We start from the raw sequence: 21,246 nt of genomic DNA, 5'->3' as shown, positions 1-21,246 counted from the left end.
CTTTTACCCTTTTTGGAAGATTGGGAATAGTTGCAAAAGCCAATCTGTTTTCTGCAGTGTTGACCACAGTTTTAGTAGCAGTTCCACTTCAAATAAAAAAAATGTAAAAAAAATCTTTGGTCTTGGAGCATTTACCACAAAGAAGTCTCCTTCTGCTTTCTTTTTACACTAGCATCACATCAGATCGCATTACCTTCAAAATATTTGTTTTCAAGTGTAGCCAATGCAAAGAAAGTGAGCATCTACTTATAAAAAATGCTCTACTGTTGGTTAAAACCTCCAAAGAAAAGTACCTTTTAGAATTTAATAGATTTCTGCATAAATGTGACCAAAAACAACTTCAGATTTTCAAGTCCTAAAATGTATTATTTTAGCATTAAGTATGTGAACCTCGTGGATTATCAGTTAATCTGAAATTGGAGTCAGATGTTTTCAATCAGCCAGATTACAATCAGGTGTGAGTGCACCGCCTGTTCTGTTTAAAAAAGAAAAAGAAAAAAAAAAGAATCTAACTGTGTTTGTGGAACGGCATCATGCCAAGAACAAAGGAGCTCTCTGAGGAACTCAGGAAGAGGATTGTTGATGCTCATGAAGCTGGAAAGGGTTACAAAATCATCTCAAAAGAGTTTGGACTCCACCGTTCCACAGTCAGACAAATTGTGTACAAATGGAGGATATTCAAGACCACTGTTACACTCCCCAGGAGTGGTCGACCCACAAAGATCACCCAAGAGCAAGGTGTGTAGTTCATATGATCATAAAGGACCCCAGGGTAACACCACTTCCATGCTGGCAAATGTTCAGGTTCATTAAATTGTTAAAAGGAGAACACCAAACAGCAAAGCTGTGCGTGGCAGGGAGAGGAGCAGATGGTTGTATCATGGTTTGGGCCTTGCTTGCTGCATCTAGGCCGAGATGCCTCTTCATCACTGATGGAACAATGACTTCTGAATTATTCCAGCAAATTCTAAAGGAAAACCAGGACATCTGTCTGTGATGTAAATCTCGAGAGAGAAAGTAGGTCGTGCAGCAATACAATGACCTTCATCGCTAATATTTGTACTTAAAGGTTAAAGAAGAATAAAGACTATGCGGCCAAGTCAGAATCCTAACCCCTAACCTAGCAAGAATGTTAGAGCAAAAGCAAAAAGCACATAGTTTTACCTCTCTTATGTAACGTTGGATTATTGAATAAAAGGAATGATGTAATATTTTTTATCTTGTTTAACTGGGATCTCTTATTCTGGCAGCAGGTCATATTTATGCAAAGGGTTCACAAACTTTCAGGCACCAACAGCAGCAGAAATCTCAGCCTGATAAAACTGTGTAGCTGGAAACCAAAAGGAGCTGCGATGTCCAAATCTTAGTTATATTTAGTCCACCAGTGGTTATTTGTGTGCTCCCCAAGGTAAGAATGTAGGAGGGCATCAGCTTTTTGGAGCTTTAGCAGAGATTTTAATTGCAGAGCGACCTCTTGGTGGCTTCAAGTTGTCAGGACCCAGTTTTCCTGCAGGCGCACATCATCACACTTTGATCTTGGGCCCTTTCTTAGCCACACTCGACCATGCATAATACAGCAAAAGTCAAAAACGTCCACACATTCAAAGCCCATTCAAAGAACTCTTGCTGAAATGTCATTAGACAATTTTCCAGTGTTCATCAAATATTTTCATCCATTATAATGTTAAATATACTGTAGTGTTAATGTTGGGCTGTAAATGAAATTCTGTCTTTCAGCGATTGACTGTAAAGCAGTTAGGACACGCTCAAGGCCTGGCTCAAAAAAGAAGACACTGCCCTTAACTCAAACACCAGAGGAAATGTACAGGCTCACCTGCAGGTAATGTGTTTGCTTTTTTTTGTTGTTTTTTTAATCCCCAATTCATTTTTCCCCAGTCTCAAGCTGCCAGATAACCTGGTTGCCTGGTTTTGCATTTCTTTGTGTTTCCAGGTTCTGTGACCTGGTCTTCCAAGGTCCCTTGTCAGTTCAGGAGGACTGGATAAAACATTTACAAAGACACATAATGAACACTAGCGTCCCTCACACTGGGCTAGGCATGGTAGAGGTCACCTCGTTGCCCACAGACACCCCAACCTTCAAGACTGACCAAGATGGCTCCTTGACAGTCACACATGCTGTCTCATGAGGCCAGTGGGGACCTTTTTAGATTTCACTAGACTGTATGTGTATGTATATTCGATGTTCACTTTTGGGTTTTTTTAGTCAACAAATTACCGGCCAAAAGTACAATATTGCCTGAGATATTGTACACATTTGGACAGATGAAAAAATCAATTATTTTGGATATTGTTACCCTGTCTGTTTTTACATGGTCCATTTTTTTGGAATACAATTCCAAGTGGACAGACTGTTTTGTTTTATGCAGTAATGTAGTGTGGAATCCATTTCTAATGAAGACAACCTTTACCTCAGATTTCTCATGGTTTGAGTCAGTTTCTGGGAGCACTTCTCTTCTGTATCAATATTCACATCAAGTCATGTTTCCTTTGTATTGCAACATGGTCAAATCAAAACCCACAGTCTCTTTTCAGGCCAGAGTTACTGAGAGAAATATTTTGAATGAAAGTGCAAAACAACAAAAAAAAAAAAAAAAGAGGAAAAAATGAAAAAGAAAAAAAATGTCTGAAAACTTGTCATGCATAGAAAGAGTGTTTTATAGTATTTCAGTAACTGCATTGTTTCTAACACAAGATTTAAACTGAAGGTGGTTGAGGAAGAAAAGAGGTAAAAAAGAGAGAGAGACCTAACACGCACAACCCGTGCTGACCAAGCCCTTCATACATGTCACCTATATTTAATGTTTAAATATACTGTTTTGAAATAATTTAATTTTAAATGTACTATATCACACAGATACAATGCTTAAAACATTTGTGTTGTTCTAAATAAAAGACAAAGAAACAATCTGACATTTTTCAAATTATTTATGCATTCATGTTTTGTTTTTGTTTTTTAACGTAGCATATTTTGATGTGGACGGTACAAAGAATTAGTGTTAACAAAACTGCAAGTTTAACCTTCTACAAGCACCCAGATGGAGATCGTCTGGGAGCAGCTGTAGTCAGTGCAACGCAAGGCAGATGAGAAATGGGAATCCGTATATAAACAAAGAAAAGCTGCATTGTGTTCACAGGCCCACAACAGCATGTCTGTCAGCATTAGACACGAGTACTGGGACAGCAGTTTTGTGTGGTAATGAAGAGTAAAGTTGACTGCTCTTCATCCGCAGCATCTCAGTGTAAACAGTCTCATGACAACATCACGTAAGTTCTGTCATTCGAATGGGCTGCCACCCTGAAAGAAAAGAATTAGTTTAGTTACATCTGTAGAGCTCCAGACATGCTGAGTGCACACACTTTAATTACTAGTAATTACTCCTAGCTCTGCAGGCTATCATTTGCTTCTACTAATCGAGCTAGTGTACGGAGAGTGAAAACAAATGCATTAATAAGATTTATGGCTTCAGTTACGTTTCACTTGATACATAAAGATAAAGTTATGCTTTTATGTACAATGTTGCGTTTCAATTTGGCTTTGATGTCTCACTTCACACAAAAGTGCATTAAAGTTAACTCTGCAAGACAGAAGATTACATTCCCTGCACTTACCTACACACTAATAAGACATATTTTACTTATTTGAACTCATATGAATCATGAATATCTTCTGCATATGAACTGTCCCCCATTAAGAACTGATTTTTATCTTTATTTAAAAAATAGCCAATTCATTTTAGTATTAAGTTTGAACTCATTAAATTTGGTAAGTAAAAAAAAAATCATTCGCATCTACCCAATAGTCTCATATTACTTAAAAATATCAAAATACATCATGCAGTAGATGACATCTGTATAACTGATTAAGATCCAAGTAGCCCAGAGATCCTGGATAAATGTATAGAAACATAAGGAAAGTGATAATACCAGGCCCAAATATAAAGTGAAGACTTTCAGCTTAGGTTTAACAAAAATTATGCCTCAAGTGTTTAGGAAATAGAACCAGTTTCATACACAGACTTCCATCTACAGAGCCTCAAAGGTAACTGGACAAACTCTAAATATAAGGATTGTTTTTAATACATGGATAAAAATCCTTTGTACTCAATGACTGCCTGAAGTCTAGAAACCCATGGACGTCCTCAAATACTTTGTTTCCTCCCTTGAGATCCTGTACAAGGCCTTTACAGCAGCTGCCTTCAGATCCTGCTTAATTGTGGGTCTTTACCTGTTTGTTGTCAGTTTTACCTGTAAAACATGCTTTGTTGTTTTGAGATCAGGTGACTAATACTCTTGGGTTGCTTTTGTCTAATGCTGTCTAAGCAGTTTGGCAGCATTTGTCTAAATTAGAGCAGAGAGTATAGCCGTGTGCACTTCACAGTTCATCCTGATACTTCTATCAGTAGGTATTTCATCAATAAAAACTACAGGCAGCCATACATCCCCATATCTTAACACTACAACAACCACATTTGATTTGGATGAGCTGTTTCTCTCCTTGCCCGTATATTTCTCTTCCCATTATTGTTCTTTAAGTTCATGTTGGTTTAATCTGTCAAAAGATTTATTTCCAGTTGTACTAAATAAAAGACAAAGAAGCAAGCTAATGTTTTTCAAATTACTTCTGTATTCAAGTCGGGGGGTTTTTATGTATCAAATTTTGGTGTGGAAGCTACAAATAAGTATTAACAAAACCGCAAATTTAACCTTCTACAGTACTGTGCAGACTCCTTCTGGCAAAGTTTATTCTAACCTGTCTGTTCTTAACCGTAACCGGTGGTGTGCACCTTGTTGCAAATCCTCTGTATTTACAAGATGAATTTTGATATCAGACTTTCTTCACTTCATTGCCTGACTAGCTTTGACTACATGAGAGGGTTTTTTTTTTTTTAAACCAAGGAAAGAGACTGTTGATTTAGCCACTCTCTCTTTTTTCCTTTTGTTATGTTATCTCTCTGAAAGGTTTATTTCTGTTTGGCACCCTAAGAGATGCCCTCCGTCTCTAACACTGATAACTCTTTGGACCTCATATTTAGAATTCCAGCCTACAAAAGGCAACAATTGAAACCAACTCCAGATCTTTTACCTGGTTAATTTGTCATGGAGTAAACAGGCCTCAAAACTGGCCATGAAACTCCTAGTCAATCAATTGTCGAGTTACTTTTGAGCCTCTTGAAAATGTCTGCAATTTCTAAAAAGCGGACACAATACTTTCGTTAAAACCTTTGAAACCGCAGATCTTCATAGTTTCACTCAAACTCCACTGCCATCTTAAACAGAGGCAAAATTACCAAAATCCTATTATTGTCCAAACACTGGATAGCTTCAGGTACTCGTTTTAGAAGCATCATGTAGAAGATTGAATTTTGAGTACACTTAGTCCACAATTGGACAACTTAAGAAAATATTAGGTCAAAATAACCACTTTGTAAAAACGACTGTTTAAATATTAAAAAAGTCTAAGGCCCCAGCTGCTTTTTTTGGCTTGGTAGATTAATGTTAAGCAGCTCTGCCAGCACACTGTGTACACTCTAGATAGTTTGGAAATCTCTTGCAAAATACCTTCAGGAAGTGTTCAAACTGTGGTTTGAGCTCCTTCATCATGGCTTCTGCTTTGCTGAGGCAAGCATGTCTCCTATGCACTTCAAACTCCTTCGGGAAAGTCAAACAATCACAGTAAACAAAAAGGATATTTAATGAAAACACATCTGTGTTGTTGCACTTGTAGGACAGCAGCATTACCTTTGTGCGAGAGAGGTGTTCCTCAGAGGTGATGTGAGCCTGCACTTCAGCAACAGATGTGGATATGTAAACTTTGCAAGCAGCACAATGAAACATTTCCACCTTTGTCATGTGGTTATTTTCCTGTAGAGCTGACAACACGATAGGGGTGAGTAGGATGAAAGTATTTCTTTTTTAGTCTGTCATGAACATCATGACTTTTCATTTCAAAACATGTATTTACTTTGAAGAGCGTTGTCCTCTACCGCTTGGCTACAATAATGGCTCTTATACAGCATCACTTCCTAAAAAAGAAAAGATCTGTTGGACATCTATCTATGGATCTATAGTACATGCAGAGTGCAAACTTATGATACAGAAGCCAGAATACATGACTGGGAAATTCGTTTTACCATTTCTGTCAGTGATCGTACCTGAAGGAACGCTATCATTACGTCATCGTATTTATTATTCTGCTGAATGTGCTCCAGGGTGTCCCAGTGACATTTGCTGTCCAAATGATCCTGCAGCTCCTGCCCATTGGCAAGCTCAACCTCACAAAGGTCACAAGTGATGGGCGTTCTAGAAGAAAAATGATTTGGGCAATTTAAAAATATTTGGGCATTAACTAATCCAGACTGCCCCAGTAGGAGGTAAAAGGTCAAACCTGGAAAATATTATGATATAAAGCAGCATCTGAAACAACCATATCAGCGTAGTGCTTCAGTCCCACTCTTCAACTGATCTGCTACATATTGCTTATTTTAAATATGTCTTTACAACACATGCACTGCCTGAGACTCAGAGTCTCTTGCCTCCTAACATATACAAAAGAGCGACAAAACTGCTGTGATGGAAATGTACATAACAAAATAGGAACAGGTCTGTGTAATAAGGAAAGTTAATTTGTTTTTACGTTACAGCTCATATTCATCAGGACTTAGCAGGGCTTTAGTCAGTAGAGCTGTAGAGTTTAGTCAATCAGGTTTAACGTATTAACGTCTTGTGGTAACTTTCAGGGGTGAAAGAGGAAGCCAAGGTGGAAGTGACAAACTGTAGTTCCAGCTTTAGCAAGAAAATGAACATGTTTACAGCGTGGTACCGAAACCAGAATTTCAATGACGCAGCTCATCGAGCTTACTGCAAAAACCCGTGACTCACAAGTCACAGGTTATTGTGATGTGTGTAAAGTACAGAAAAAGAGAGAAAGGTCTATTATTAGTTGGCTGTATTACACAAGATAATGCGAATTAAAAGGTCAACGCCGAATGTGGTTAGACCTTGAGCACATTTCGGGCGAGGACCTATTTGATGAGCTTTATATGAAAAATTGAATAAATTCTGAACACTCAGGGAGTAGAGAAGCTTTTGTTTGTGAAGGGATGGATCCCTCGCGATGACGTGACTTGAGCTTATTGGTCCTTCAGCTGGATGAGGTACAAAGTATAATTAGCGTGTTCAGTGGGAGAAACGTTTCGTCAGCTTACTAACTGAATTTGCTTCTGTGCACTTGTACAAATATGGTTACTTCTGGTTCTATAAAACCAACATGGAAGCGGCCAAAATGCTGACATCACTATGAATACTTCCAGCATTACAAGCTTCAGCTGCAGCAAAAACTAATTCTGCAAACTCAGCTGGACTCAGTGCGTCTGACAGATTATTAACACTGGCAAAGTTACAGACTGACCTGCAACATCTTAACTAAACTGTATTAGAGTACATGGTGAGAGGACATGTGATTTCACTTTGTCAACTTGACATCAGAAGGAACAGTGCTTACTTTTCCAAAGTCACAGTTTGGCGCATGTTCCTTGTCACCTTTGTAGAAGGTAGGTCTTGGTCCCGTCCTGTAGAACAATATAATACAGAGAATTACTCAGACAATGTGACGTGATTAAAGCATCTAGTCCTTTCAGCCATTTCTTGCTGTTAATTTGAAATAGTGAGACAAACAAGGTAACCCAGCTACCATTACCTTTTTTCATATAGCCCACCTGATGCTGATAGTCCTGTGACCTCGGTGGGGATAATCTAATAGCCTAAAGAGGACAGAAAGGATCGGTTATCACACTGGATTCAGTTGAACCACAGTAGCCAAACTGCATAAAAATGATTCTTTATTCTCAAAATCTATACCTCCATCTTATATCCTGGTACTGTTATCGTCTCCTCCCCATTGGTTCTCTGTCCATAAGGCACAGGAAACTGTTGGGTGGAGGAGCTGTGAATACGCCTGTCAGGGGTGCCACCTCTCTGGCCCAATACTTCACTCAAGGAGCCAAAGCTTGAACAATTAAGTGATTCAGCTTCTGGGCTATAAATCTGTTGTTCATGCTTTCTAATTCCTGCACTGAGACCTGGGATTTCTATAGGTCTGGTTCCAGTGCCAAATTCTCCTCTGTCTAGGGGTCCGCTTCCTGGTTTGGAGTAGGTTGAGCCCCAGTGTCGGCCTTCGGGACAGTCTCTCGCTGAAGTTAAACACTGACGCTCCACACTGTTATCCTCAGTGGGTGGGGAGAGTTTGTGGTCTTGGTCCGGTGGCATCTCAGGTTCAGAGTCTGACGACAAAGGGTTGTAAGGGTCATAAAGCCCAGTCCTAAGATGAGGGTAAGAAGGATTAATTAATTTTTTCTTCTTTTTTTTTTTTTTGGAACAATGACTGAACGTTCACACATTAAACAAAATGTTTTGGCTTTCATTGGGCAGACAGACACTATTTCTACAATTTAATTCACTACATGAAAATATGAAGCCTCAAATGTGGGCCAGCCTTGACCGAGGCTACAGGAGACACAACTCACTTTTCTGTGCTGCTTTTGTCCTGAGAGTCTTCATCTTCATCACCGATTGGTTTGAATGAAGACTTCCATTTGTCAACTGAGGATGAAGCTGCAGTATAAAAATGAAAAATGAAGGCAACGTATGTTCAGAGAATACACGCCTCCAGATATGTAATCTAGTTAGTCTGATTACTGATGAAGTCAATGAGTTCGTTGTACTCAAATAGCCTCCGGAGTCACCAGATCTCTATCCAGCAGAGCAGCCTTGCAATGTGGCAGAACGGGAGATTCACATCATAGATGTGCAGCCGACAAGTACGAAGCAACTATTTGACACTACATTGTCAATGCGGAGAAAAATCTTGGAGAAATGTTTCCAACTCCTAATTGAAACTGTGCAATGAAGGATTGACGCAGCTCTGAAGGCAAAAGTGCTTTTAAGGTGTACCTGATAAAATGTCCAGTGAGCGGTAACTTTCAGAGCCTCTGCGTTCTCATATGGGGACATTACATTTCGGGTTTTCTAGGTGTAATTGATTACTAATGAACTTGTGATTCTGCTGTGTGTAACTTATTTAAAAAAAAAAAGACACGAGGTGACGTCTGCACTGCCCTAGTTCCTGAAATCTTTTTCATTATAATTCAAAGACACGTATTAGACTCAGAAATTAATCAAATCAGGCAAAAGGTAAACAAAAACAGCAGTTGTATTTGCAGAGTGGTTATCTGCGACGCAAAGACAAAGGAAGCGTTGAGCTAAAGAGTAATAAAGCACCTCTGTGAGGACGCGTGTGCGTGTTCGTTCTTGCATGCATAGAGGTTACCTGTACCTTTCTGTGCTGCTTGAGTGTTAGCAGCCATGTCTGGTTGTCCTCCCGATATGCGTTTCATAGCATCTATAAAGTCTTGGGGTACTCTGTTCATCGAATGAAACAAAAATAAGCATAAAATGTCAACGCACGTAAACGCAACATTTAACACTGAATGTATCACCGGCTAGCCATTCCTGCTATTAGCTTTAGCTGCACAGCTAGACTCACAACAATTTGTTGACAACAAAGCTTTATGCACCGTTAGCTGGTAGAATTAAATGCTTGCACCGTTAACACCCACTCGACAAAAGAAAAACTGAGTCAGAAATTGAATTAACAGGCACCTTAATGTAGGTTGTAAATCAGAAACTTTCCCAAATAACAATTTTAGCCCCGTTTAAAGAGTGCAGCCTCCACATACCGTGTAGTCGGCATTTTATTAAATCCTGAAGTAGCTCCTTTGCTTCTTGCCTGGGCCTGAAACGTTTCCACATTGTGACGGTTCATTATTTTTAAAAAAAAATAGAGGATATGCTTTGTTGGTAAAGCTAAAGCTGGTTCGCCTATTAAAAGGTTGTTTAGATGATACTTAGAGCAGCCGACAGATGGTAGCAAAGTGCAGCAGAGAATGGATCGATTCATGGATCACATTCATTCTGATCCGACCTTAGGTGGGTTCGAGAGGTAAAAACCTTTTCATAATAACTTACATTCACCTGATACCCGAATAAGCATTTCTAATCAACTGCTCATGGGCAAAAATGTGTAATCAGTCAATCACATACCAGAAAGTCAATGTAGCCATCAGTGGCGGTCCTAGCCTGTTTGGTGCCCTGGGCGAACACCCCCTCTGGCACCCCCCCCCCCCCCCCCCCCCCCCCGCCTCCTTATATTAAGGATTGTACATTAACATATTTTACTGTAAAAAATGTTATTGGAACCATACTGAATTTAACAAGATAAACACACACACATACACACACACACACACAAATATATATATGAAGAGAGAGCGAGAGTATGCATAGTATGCAAATAGGACAAATCAGCAACTGACAATGACTAATTAATATTGTGCTGAACACAGTCCAAAAGATTCAGTAAGCTACATCAGTGTCTACTGTTTACTATCACAGCCAAGCGGCTAACAAACGTAAAAAGAAAATGTGGGGAAATCTTCTTGGCACACTTTGGACCCCTTATTACCAACTAAGGACTATTTAAATGCTACAATCCACCTGGGTATTGTTGCTAATTCATCTCTGTCCCTTTATGAACACAGTGTACCCATTGTCTGACAACTGCTTCCAGCGAGACAATGATTTTACTGTACTGAAATTGTCTTTACAGTCACCAGAAATTCAAAATGCTCCCCAAAGAAGATATCAATTTGAATTCAATTTATTTTTAACTCTATAAAGAAGTACAACTACATTCAGATGTTTCAGTGTCGCACATCTTATACTGAACAGATAGCCTACTGAAGATAACACGTTCTCTGTGCATATTAATTTTTTGTCATTTGTCAAACACAGCTTTAAAAAAAATCTCCTTTTTTGATTAGTTTAAAAATGTTCCAGTATTAACTGTGTTTAAGTCTATTAAAACAAGCAGGACCTCAGTAGGGTCTTGTAGACTGCTTGCTCATCTAATTATATATAGATGAATGCACAATGTTGAATTCTTTGAGTGTTTATAAGTTAAGAAAAACTTACAGATAAGAACAGGGGATTAAACAGACAGCAGTGTGAAATCTGAAAGAATTTGTTTAAGAATGAATGTGTGTCAGCACAGGCAGACAGAAACATGACACTACATGCGGGCATGTTTAGTTCCAGAGGAGGATATCTCAAGGACAGGTGTGTTCTCATAATTCTCAGAAAAATCTGGTCAAGACCTACCTAGAAACAGTGCTGTTATTGTTCTTCCTTTGGAGGAATCAAACACATTGTTACTTGTCTGCAGTGCAGCACCAAATCTAGCCCCTGCTTCTCAACGGTCTGATAGGATTCACATTTCAGAAAATATCTCGTGCATGACGATATGGAGGAACTCAAGACATTTACTTTATCAGTCATTAACTTTTAGACATCGGATGACTACAAAAACATTATTTGAACTGCTGAGGTCAATGTAACATTGTCAGTTGTCTCTTGGCAACATTAACAAAAGAGCCGTGACTCTGGGGCCTTTGTACTCAAGCCCTTAAGGGACGTTTTAAATCTTTCTTGAGTTTCTGCTGCAGACAGGAAGCAGAAAAGGGTGGAGGGGGAAAAAACTGTTTTTCCAGGAGGAAAAATGTAGAGTGAAACAAACAAGGGTATAATAAAATGCTGGAATGAAGTACTTACTGAGAACGAGCCACCCTTAATATTTTTGGTTCTTCCTGTATATTTTCTGCTGTCCCTGTGCTCATTTTCTTAACTGCTTTCAGGGCTGTGGGGACTGTCACAGGGTGAGAGATGGGTAAACAGTGGGCAGACTGTCCATCTTCACAAGGCTAACACAGAGAGGCAGACAACCACTCACATCTACGAGTACCATTTTAGAATCACTAATTAACCTGAAATAACTGTGAGAGGAAACTGATGTACTTCATACAGGACAGCTCCATTAGAATCAGGAGGTTTGCAGCCATGATCTTTTTTGCTGCGAATCCAACGAGAAACAGAAACAAGTGTGAGCCAGGTCAGAAAGAAAATCCAAATTAACTTCAAATAAATCATAGACTGTTCTTAAAAGGTTTATCTCCCTACTGGTTTGTTGGATTAAACACAAACACTTGAGTTTGCCATTAGCTTGTATTTTTTGGGAAGTTTTTTTGGAGCTTTGTTAGTGTGAAAAACTTATGCCAGGGGGTTAAAAAAAAAAAAAACAGGGATGATCAAACAACACCATATTCAATAAGAAGCATGTTTAGTGTCAATATAACACTTAAGCCAGTGACAAACTTGAAGTGTATTAAAATTCTATTTATTTTTAAAATTATAAGTATATACTGTTTTTAAATAGGTACATCTGTGGTATATTCATGTAGACATGGTTAAGCAAACCGAATGGGGAAGATAGGGGACTTTGATCGTGGCACGGTTATTGGTGCCAGAGGATGGAGAATGAGCTGACATGAAGTCAAGCGTTACAACCGAGGTATGCAGTAGAGCAACCTTCAAGGCACATCTGTGAAAGAGATGGGTTACACCAGCAGAACTTAACACTAAGTGCCACTCCTTTTACCTAAGAACAGAAAACAGAGTCTACACACAATTTACACACAAAAGAAAATTGGAAAAACATTTCCTGTTCTGACGAGTCTTGATTTCTGCTACACAATTCATGGTCGGCTAAGAAAACACTCCCAGACTGACTGCTGATTGAAGCTTCTATTTAAAACCAGTTAGAACAAAGTTTGACGATGGTTTTATAGGCTGAAGTCAGGGGGTTGTACCAAGGCCCAGAGTAAGGATCATTTTGAACTGTGACTCAAGTCCAAGAATAGAACAATGAAAGTGGAAACAAGTGGGGGGAAAAAAAAGTCAATTTTGAAAGAAAATCTGTTCATTTTCCAATGATACAGTTTTAAAATGTTGTTAATCCACCTTACATATTTAAAAGAATAATCTCCAAACTTACAGATTTCACTGCAGGACAGCAGCAAGTGTCATGAACCTGAAGGCGATCGATAATCATTAGACGTTAATCTGGACTGTTGTTTTATTGTACAATAAAAATGTGAACTTTGAGCAGAGGCTCATCAAGGTGGTACAGCAGCTCTGAAGAACACGTATATCAGGCCTACACAGAAGTACATTGACAAGAATGAAGGCAGATGTCATCATCTTTACATGATTGTGACATGTGGGACCAGTAGCTCAACACAACAGATTCAAATCACACTTCAAAACATGGTTTCAAAAGCTAGTCAACCGATTTCCCTTTTATTAGTTCTCTCAGCAGGACATTCACCAATCTTTACATCATTAGGGTTTCAATGTGCAAATGAATTACTGGAGGCTTTCATATACAATCTTTACTACAGTGGGGTAAAAGTTCATTTCTGGTCTCCACCTGAGTTTACAACTCAAATTCTTTCGGCTACATAGGTATGAAGAAAAAAAAAAATACACTGGTTACTTGATTTCAACAAGTTAAAAAGTACCTTGATAGTTTCAACACAAAAAGAAAGAAATCTGACAAGAAATCATAAATTATTAATTTTTGTCCTGTTGTTTGTGAAAGCCCTCACTGTAAAAAAACAAAACAAACAAATAGCAGCAGTTAAGGCAAAAAGATTGTTCCCAATGGTTACATTTATACCTGAGTACCTAAAACAATAATGACAAATGTATATAATGTGCCACTGAAATGGTTTTGGTCTATAGAATAATATACAAAGAAGCTGGATTTTTAATATCTCAAAGCTATCAAAAAAGCATAATAACAATGTTGCATTAGATACATACTTCGCAATAACAAAAGCTCTGTTTTCTTATGCTGTATTTAAACAGAAGCAACTAAGACAGCCTAAAAATACTAATCAAGAAATGCATGGATAATACAATACAAAAATAATGGTTGAAGCCATCCGTCTTTTTAGGTGGCTTTTGTGCTAAAAGGTTTCTCGGCTGATACTTTCTTTAGCGTCCACGGGCAGTGTGTCAAAAAGATGGTCCTCCACGATTAGGCAGTTTCTGCGCAGCAGGCGGCAATTTCCTAACTGGGCAGGCACTCTGTCCAGACAGTTTCCTTTGAGCTCCAGCTGAGTGAGCTGGACTAGCTGACCCACAGCCTCTGGCAGCATCGTGAGCGCATTGTGCCCCAGACACAGCACCTTAAGCTTGGTGCATCTGAACAGAGGCTTGGGCAGCCCCTCCAGCTTGTTGGAGTTGATGGCCAAGTGCTGGAGGTTGTGGAGGAGACCCACATCTGGAGGAAGCACCGAGATGGAGTTGTGGCCCACCTCCAAGTGTCGCAGTTTGGGCAGAGTGAACAGGGCAGCAGGGAGGGTCTCCAGTTTATTGTGAGAGAGGTAGAGAGCCTCCAGAGACTTGATGTGGCCGATGGTGGCTGGAATGGTGATTATTTTGTTGTGCCACAGTTTAAGGCACGTCAGCCTCTTGAGGTGCTGGAAGCTGATGATCTCCTCTATGGTTCGAATATTGTTGGATTTCAGGTCAAGTTCTTGTAAATTGGTTAAGCTGAAAATGGCATGGGGAATCCTATCAAGTTCACAGTTGTGCAGCTCCACTTCAATCAGATTTGTCATCTTTTTCAAACTGTTTAGGACCAGCAATTTTGTACCATCATTGTGAACCATTAACCGAATCAGATGCGGAGAAAGTTCTGTTATGTTTGTGGGGATTTTTGTGAGGTTGCTCTTCAGGCATAGCGTCTTTAAATGCCTCAAATCTCGCATGGACTCCAGGCAAATCATTTTGTTGTTCTCTGAGCTCAGGTTGCCAATTAGGTTAAGCTCCCTCAAGTTCCTAAGCAAATAAACCCAAGCCGGGATCTCGGCAACGTCGGTGAACTTGACATGAAGGCAGCGGAGATGGTCACGGAGGAAAGCAAAGCCCGTCTGCTCAACTTTGGCCGGAGAGTTGCAAAGATGCAGCTCTTGCAAGCTGGTCATCTGGGAGACCTTTGCAGTGAACCTCACGTCAGGAATCAGCTCCAGTCTGAGCACTTCCAAATCTGTGAGGTCAAACACTGCATTCGGGAGTCCAGAGAGCATGAAGAGGTGCAGCTCCTGCTTGTCCTGTGCATTACGCGTGACAAGCTGCTTTAATTTTTCAAAAGTCCACTCGTGGTTGAGGCTGATCTCCCTTAGCTTATTTTCACTGACCTCAGACAGAAAAACGCCAAAGCGCTTGGAGTAAAGTTGGTCATACTGGTCAATCATGTGTAAAAGGAATGCAAAGTCATTTTTGACATCAGGAATGTCACTAAAGCTGCTCTCTTCCCTGACCTTCTCAAACGAATACTCTTTCAGGGGTCGCCGGAACACCCAGAAGAGAGAGTACAAGCATGTCATCCCATAGATCATTATCAATGCCACATAGGTGACGAGCAGTTTGCTCAGCATGAAAGCCATGTTGTGTGTACAAAAGAACTTTGTATATCCTGTTAAATGTTTTATATCAGGCTTACATTCATGTGTGAATTTTATTTCGGCTAAAAAGGTTGAAGTGTAGCACAATATCAAAATAAACTTCACAGATTTGACAATGGTCTGTGCTACATAAAGCTTGTAGATAAAATCGCTGTCCTCCACATGGGCTCTGAATTTTCTCACCTTCTCAAAAAGAGCTTTGGCCTGCTCCCCATCTTTTTTATCCAAGATCGTCATGCTACTTGGGACCTCCGCAATAGGCTTATCTGCAGAAAATTTCACCCCAAGCATGGGTGTGGATGGGCTCACATTTGTGCTGTCATCGTTCCCCTCTATAGACACCTGCTTTGGTGCAGAAGAGGTGCCGGTCAGCCTCTGTTTGTTTTCCTCCGAGTCCTCGCAAGCAGTTTCAGACAAAGCCTTTGTTGTCCAAGGAGATTCAAAACACCGTCCCAGAATAGAAACAAAATGCTCAATCTTCGAACTTGTTTTGGGGTACTTGAACCAGAAGTTGCTACTGACCATGAGAATGAGAGTGTGGATGAGGGTGAGGTATGGAAAGTATTTGGAATACCAGGGCAAGGCATCATGGTAACACTTTTGGTTGATAAAGACATACTGTTGAAAGTCCAGGTTTGTTTTGACCCCTGTTGGAGGGGCTTGTAATGCAGTAATCTTACTGACCGCTTCATCCGTTAGGTCCTTAGTGACCGGTGGGATGGTTGTTCCTACAGGGGCTCTGGTGGATGAGGTTACATCCTCAGGTCTCTGCTGGGGCAACGAGCTTGTTCCTGAGGCTTCCTCTGCATTATCTATACATGGAAGGCAAGCTACTTGGTCCTTGGTGATCTGCATGGTCATTGCAAATACGGCCAGCATGAGCATGATCAGACCCAGGTAGTCCATGAAGACGTCCCACCATGGCTTTAAGATGCGGTATGTTGGCTGGATGTCGTTCAGGGATGCAATCTCAGTGAGAGTGAACATCGCTGGAACAAAGAGACAAAACTCAATTTTACTTATACTATTTATTTTATGGTTTTTTTGGCACTAAACTTGAACAAAACAATTAACTGATTAATTCTGATTATTTATAAATTGGTCAGTTACTTTTCTAGTTCATCCTCATCATGATCGTTAATGAAAGCTGATTGTATTTGGGGTGTGCACCATGCCTGTCGCATAAAACATGATATTTGAATATTTATAAAACCTACAGACCTGTAACCCTATTTAAACCAGACGTGTCTCGGGACTTTTAGCTTAAACCAACACAAAGTTTATACCACCACAAAGACACATTTTGATATGATCACTGAGGTGCAGCAGTGCTATGAGATGCATTTAACTATAGCCTTTGTAAACACTGTGGTCCAACAAAAGGACCTTTTCCATTAAAACCTACTCAGATCAGCTCGCCAAAACTCAACTGGTTTTCTATTACAATCGAGTACCACATAATGTGCGTGGTCATTGTTACAGCAACCCATCCGTGCATCCCTTGACATAAGCATGTGACACGAAGGCTACAACAAAGATGACCGTCGAAGCGATGATATAGCTACTGCTCAGTTTGTGGCTTTTCGTGTGGCAGTTTTGATTTTCATGAGAAAGAAACTCTCATGACTCATTGAGTGACACCACTGACCAGCCAGTCGCTAACATGCAGTCTGACGATGTCACATTTTAGTACCTACTTGGATCGCTTAGAACCGGTGGCCAAGTAGGTACTATTTTAGCACTTGGTACCAGGTACTATGGCCAACTAGAAAACCCTGAAAACTAGCGAACCGTGGCGATCAGATACTAATAGAAAAAGGGTTAAACATGCAACAGGAAATTATGACACGAGTGCAGGATATTGTGGTACTTATGCCCTGTGTCCTTTTGCAAGAACAGATGACTCTGTCCAACTACTTTAATATTAGTATTTCAAACGGTATGTTGGTATGATATCCCATGCTTGTAAAATCTGACATTTTGCTGGGAACTCATGGACATAACAACTGCACAGGGCCAGCTGGACATCTTGGAGATATTTTAAGTCCTCTTTCAGTTCTTGTCATGAGCAGCCCGAGTAAGAAAACAAAACAAAAAAAAAAAAAAAAAACCTTCCAAAATAACTTGACACATTTTGTTTAGAGGACAAAGTTGATGTGGATTTATGCTTCAACAGGAAATCTAAAACCTACGCCGTAACTATTGTGATTGGCCTGTTCAATACTGTTGATTCCTCCTATACATGCTCAGCTACTTTTTCACTCCAGTTTTTGAATTTATCAGTGAGATGATAACAATCACTGTCTCAATATAAGAAATAATAATATTAGCATAAATATAAGGATTCTCAAATGTCAGAAAATTCCTGAGGGAATGCACAAAGTTGTAGAAAAGCTTGAGCAACATATGTTTGCCCCTATAAGGAGAAAAATAAACAACAGGTATATATAAAAAAAAAAAAAAAAAAAAAAAAAAGACCGGAAGGGAGATAAAGTCCCAGCATTTAATTTGTTTCCATCATGGCCTCCTCCATATAAAACAAATCTAAATCCATAGCAAGTTACCAAACTGGAGACTGATTTCATGCATTCAGCTAAGTCTGCTGGAGTAACACATTTATCCTCCCGCTACATGAGCCATGAATCAGTGACTACAAGTATTAAAGTGCCCTATCATTTTATCATGGTGTGAACTACATTGAACTCTCACTTCCTTTTCATAGTGTTTAAGCACCAGGCCAAAACTGTGCTAAATCCAGACATATTACAACATGCTGTTTTTGGAACAGAGTCCTTTGATGAAGCCCCAAATCCACCAGTGTTCTTACTCACTAAGACCTTTGGCAGATGTGCATTTCCTTTAGTGATGCATTGAAAATTGTTCTCTTACTTAGTGAATGTTGCACTTTTTACATAGTTTGGAAAACACACTAAAACATCATAATATGATCTGCATTCAAATCAGCAGTTAATCTGCTTTGAATGTTTCAACATCCTTCAGATATATACAAGTCTTTCCTTAGAGGTACGAATAGTCATTTGCAATTTAAAAATTCACTTAGCGTGACAGCCTTACATGTTACAGGATGTTTTAACTAAGGCTAACAGCTTGTCTGTGTATCGGCCACGAGGTAATCCCTTGACCATTACTCACTCAGCTTTTAGTTCTATTCAGCATATACAGCATTTGGTACAGTCACATACATGAATGACCATCTCAGACGTCATTACTGTTAACGTGTTTTTCCCTCAGTTTCCACAGTAAGAACACAAAATTGACAGTCAAATGTTTGCACGAAGGATTGTGCATGTAGTTTTGGTGTGGCCTAATGCATCCATTGATCACACCGGATTGCTGGTTCTACGTTTTACTGTGTGCCCATAAAGAAAATGCTGTTTAATTTTTTTTAAACTATGATATCCAATTGTTTTAACATACTGCATGGATTTAACATAGAAATGAATGAACATAGAAAGAAATACTGAATGAGAGGTCGCATTTTGTTACAGCTACCACTATGACTTAGCACTATTAGATGCGGTCACACTAATAGCTTGGCTGTCTAGTCATTATTAGAATGGTGTTGTGTCATAGTGCCACATTATTAACCATATATTTTACCTAAGACATATGTTTGGGAAATCTGTGGCTGTAAATAAAACAGCAGTGTACTATAAAAGAAGTTCAACACAACTAGGCTTTCTTTGTGTTAGTTTGCTGGACAAAATCTAAAATGCAAATCCCAGTCAGAAAGAAAGGGTATCATGATGATGGTTATCTCCGTTTTTTCTGTGAGCCGGGCTTTCTGCTTCAGGCTCTTTGCACACTCACAAAAAGTGGGCATTTTTTTATCATATGACTCTTCTTCCGCACAAAATGATCCCTGTGAGTGCAACCTACTCCAATCAGAGACATTAACGTGTAATGAGCAAAAATGGTGATTAAAAATCTGCAAATAGTATAAAAACAGCAGTAAAATGCAAAGCTGTTGCAAACAAAGAGATTTACACTGCAGAAAAATCTTGAGCTTTGTGTCACAGAGCCGTAAAATAAAACTTTTAATTGAAGCTTATTATTTTAACTGAGTACACCCTTAGGGCTGATGTTTAATTCCAACATGCCGGATGCACTTTAGAGCTTTCAAACTTTAACTGGACCATTACAGGTTACTTACATCAGCCTAAAAAAGTACACGTGGAATTCGTGAAATTACTTTTATTGATTGAACAGGTATTCAGAAATCTCTGACTTTAAACTCAGCATATGATGCGAAATGTTGCTTCTTAGTACACCACTGTGAAGTCATCAGGAATCACCATTAATTGTTGTTAGTGGCAACTGTGATAGCCTATAGATAATATATAGTTATATTTATTTCTATTATATGTCTCTTTTGTTTTGTATACATTCCTCTTGATTGTATACATTTCTTCTGTGTGTCATTTGTTCCTGCTGTTTTACTATTTATGTTTTAGTCCTGTACAGTTGGCATGGAGCACCCATAATTTCATTGTACATGTACAGTGGCAATAAAGGGCTATTCTATTCTATATCCTTGCAAAGCGGAGCGAGTAATCTTTATCAAACTGTGGCAAAGCTAGAAGGAGCTTGCATTATCAGCCCTCCCCCAGTCTTTTGCATATGATAAATGGCCTGTATTTGTATAGCGCTTTACTAGTCCCTAAGGATCCCAAAGCCCTTTACACAACCAGTCATCCACCCATGCACACACACATTCACACATGGGCGAAGTAACAGATCCAAACAGATTAGAGAGGGGGGAGGCGTTGCGTGAGAGAATGTGGGGCCCCCAGGAAAGGGTGGGGCCCTCGGTTATTATAGGCGGCCCTGGCATCAAGGACGGGCTAGCGTTGGCGATAGTTTCCTGATTAAACTCGTAGAGGAATAACGCTACTCGGTTCAGGGTGAATTACGACTTTCACCACGTGACAGCAGCCGCTTTGCTCCAAGTCAAGTTCATTGAGGACTGAGCAGAAGTTTAAAGATGGCCAGACTGAACTTTAGGTCATACCTGAAGTTACAACACCAGCTCCAGGCACCACGATGTATTTAACTCGTGGAGACCTGCGCACCCACATGGGACACCAGTCATCTCTACCACAGTCTGACGAAACTGCTGATTTTTTTTGGCGCACGCGATGGTTCTTTCCATTTCTTTCTTTTTTTGCCCGCTGTGCGGGATCAGGTGATTCACCCAGACGCGTGAGAAAAGAGAAGCAGCACGTGTCCCCGCGTTAAACATTCATCAGCCTCTTATCTCCGTTAGTCAATAAACAACAGGTTGCGGGTTATTAAAGCGATTTATTTTTATCCCTTTAGTAATGTGTTGAAAAGATAACGAGAAGAAAATATACTTACTGCCAGCGAGGCGTTATCTCAATCCAATTACTTCTTCTTCACCCCGCATGCCACTTTTCGCTCCCCTCTCCAGGTGCGTCTTTAACCTAATTTCTCGGCCCCGTTTCAAAGCAAAGGGATGACGCTGCTCGCTCACGCAAACCTCCAGAAAACATTCGTTTGCAGCCCTGCGGTCTGTCGGCGGGTAGCCCTCATACCTGAACCCGCCTGACTGCCCGGGGCCGTCCGTTTGTTACTAGACAGTAAGCGAAGCCTCACCTCCGGGTCACCACATTTCTAAGAAAAAACGACTGATCCAACATGGAGCTGCGCGAACCGCTGTTGCGCGTGCGATGGGCGCTTCTGATTGGAGGATAGCGTTCACGGCAACTTCCCGAATGCTCCACCCACCAGTTCGTCTCCTGGTGCTGCGTTCACTGTGGCG

At 40.0% G+C, this 21,246-nt stretch overlaps 2 protein-coding genes across 7 annotated transcripts in view; one reads left to right on the top strand and one right to left on the bottom strand.

The window, feature by feature from the left end:
* Window positions 1-2,931, top strand: part of znf644a (zinc finger protein 644a) — a 17,861-nt gene extending 14,930 nt beyond the window's left edge. For both annotated transcript variants that reach the window (XM_080862081.1, XM_080862080.1), the window contains exons 5-6: window positions 1,738-1,840; window positions 1,952-2,931. In XM_080862081.1, coding sequence (XP_080718207.1) covers window positions 1,738-1,840; window positions 1,952-2,147 — 299 coding nt within the window. In that variant the 3' untranslated portion in view covers window positions 2,148-2,931. The remainder of the gene's footprint in view (window positions 1-1,737; window positions 1,841-1,951) is intronic.
* On the bottom strand, window positions 2,929-21,246 carry LOC308383887 (volume-regulated anion channel subunit LRRC8D-like). Of its 5 annotated transcripts, XM_080862083.1 has the most exons (13): window positions 20,823-21,224; window positions 15,627-16,432; window positions 9,756-9,811; window positions 9,353-9,438; window positions 8,544-8,631; window positions 7,879-8,338; window positions 7,718-7,781; window positions 7,523-7,589; window positions 6,174-6,321; window positions 5,984-6,044; window positions 5,761-5,891; window positions 5,581-5,670; window positions 2,929-3,316 (listed from the first exon to the last, which is right to left on the bottom strand). In XM_080862083.1, exons 2-13 carry the CDS (start codon window positions 16,428-16,430, stop codon window positions 3,296-3,298), a joined length of 2,076 nt encoding a protein of 691 aa, XP_080718209.1. In that variant the 5' UTR covers window positions 16,431-16,432; window positions 20,823-21,224; the 3' UTR covers window positions 2,929-3,295. The 5 variants fall into 5 exon arrangements, with proteins under 5 accessions (XP_080718209.1, XP_080718212.1, XP_080718211.1 ...); XM_080862086.1 differs by lacking the exons at window positions 9,756-9,811; window positions 15,627-16,432 and having other exon boundaries at window positions 20,823-21,246; XM_080862085.1 differs by lacking the exons at window positions 9,756-9,811; window positions 20,823-21,224 and having other exon boundaries at window positions 15,627-15,791.

Source organism: Rhamphochromis sp. 'chilingali' (assembly GCF_963969265.1).
Source record: "Rhamphochromis sp. 'chilingali' genome assembly, chromosome: 16".
Taxonomy (NCBI): domain Eukaryota; kingdom Metazoa; phylum Chordata; class Actinopteri; order Cichliformes; family Cichlidae; genus Rhamphochromis; species Rhamphochromis sp. 'chilingali'.
This window is presented reverse-complemented; position numbering and strand designations above follow the sequence as displayed.

Bases quoted from the DNA above. Each gene is read 5' to 3' on its own strand.
- LOC308383887 (XM_080862082.1), bottom strand. From the start codon at position 16,430: ATGTTCACTCTCACTGAGATTGCATCCCTGAACGACATCCAGCCAACA.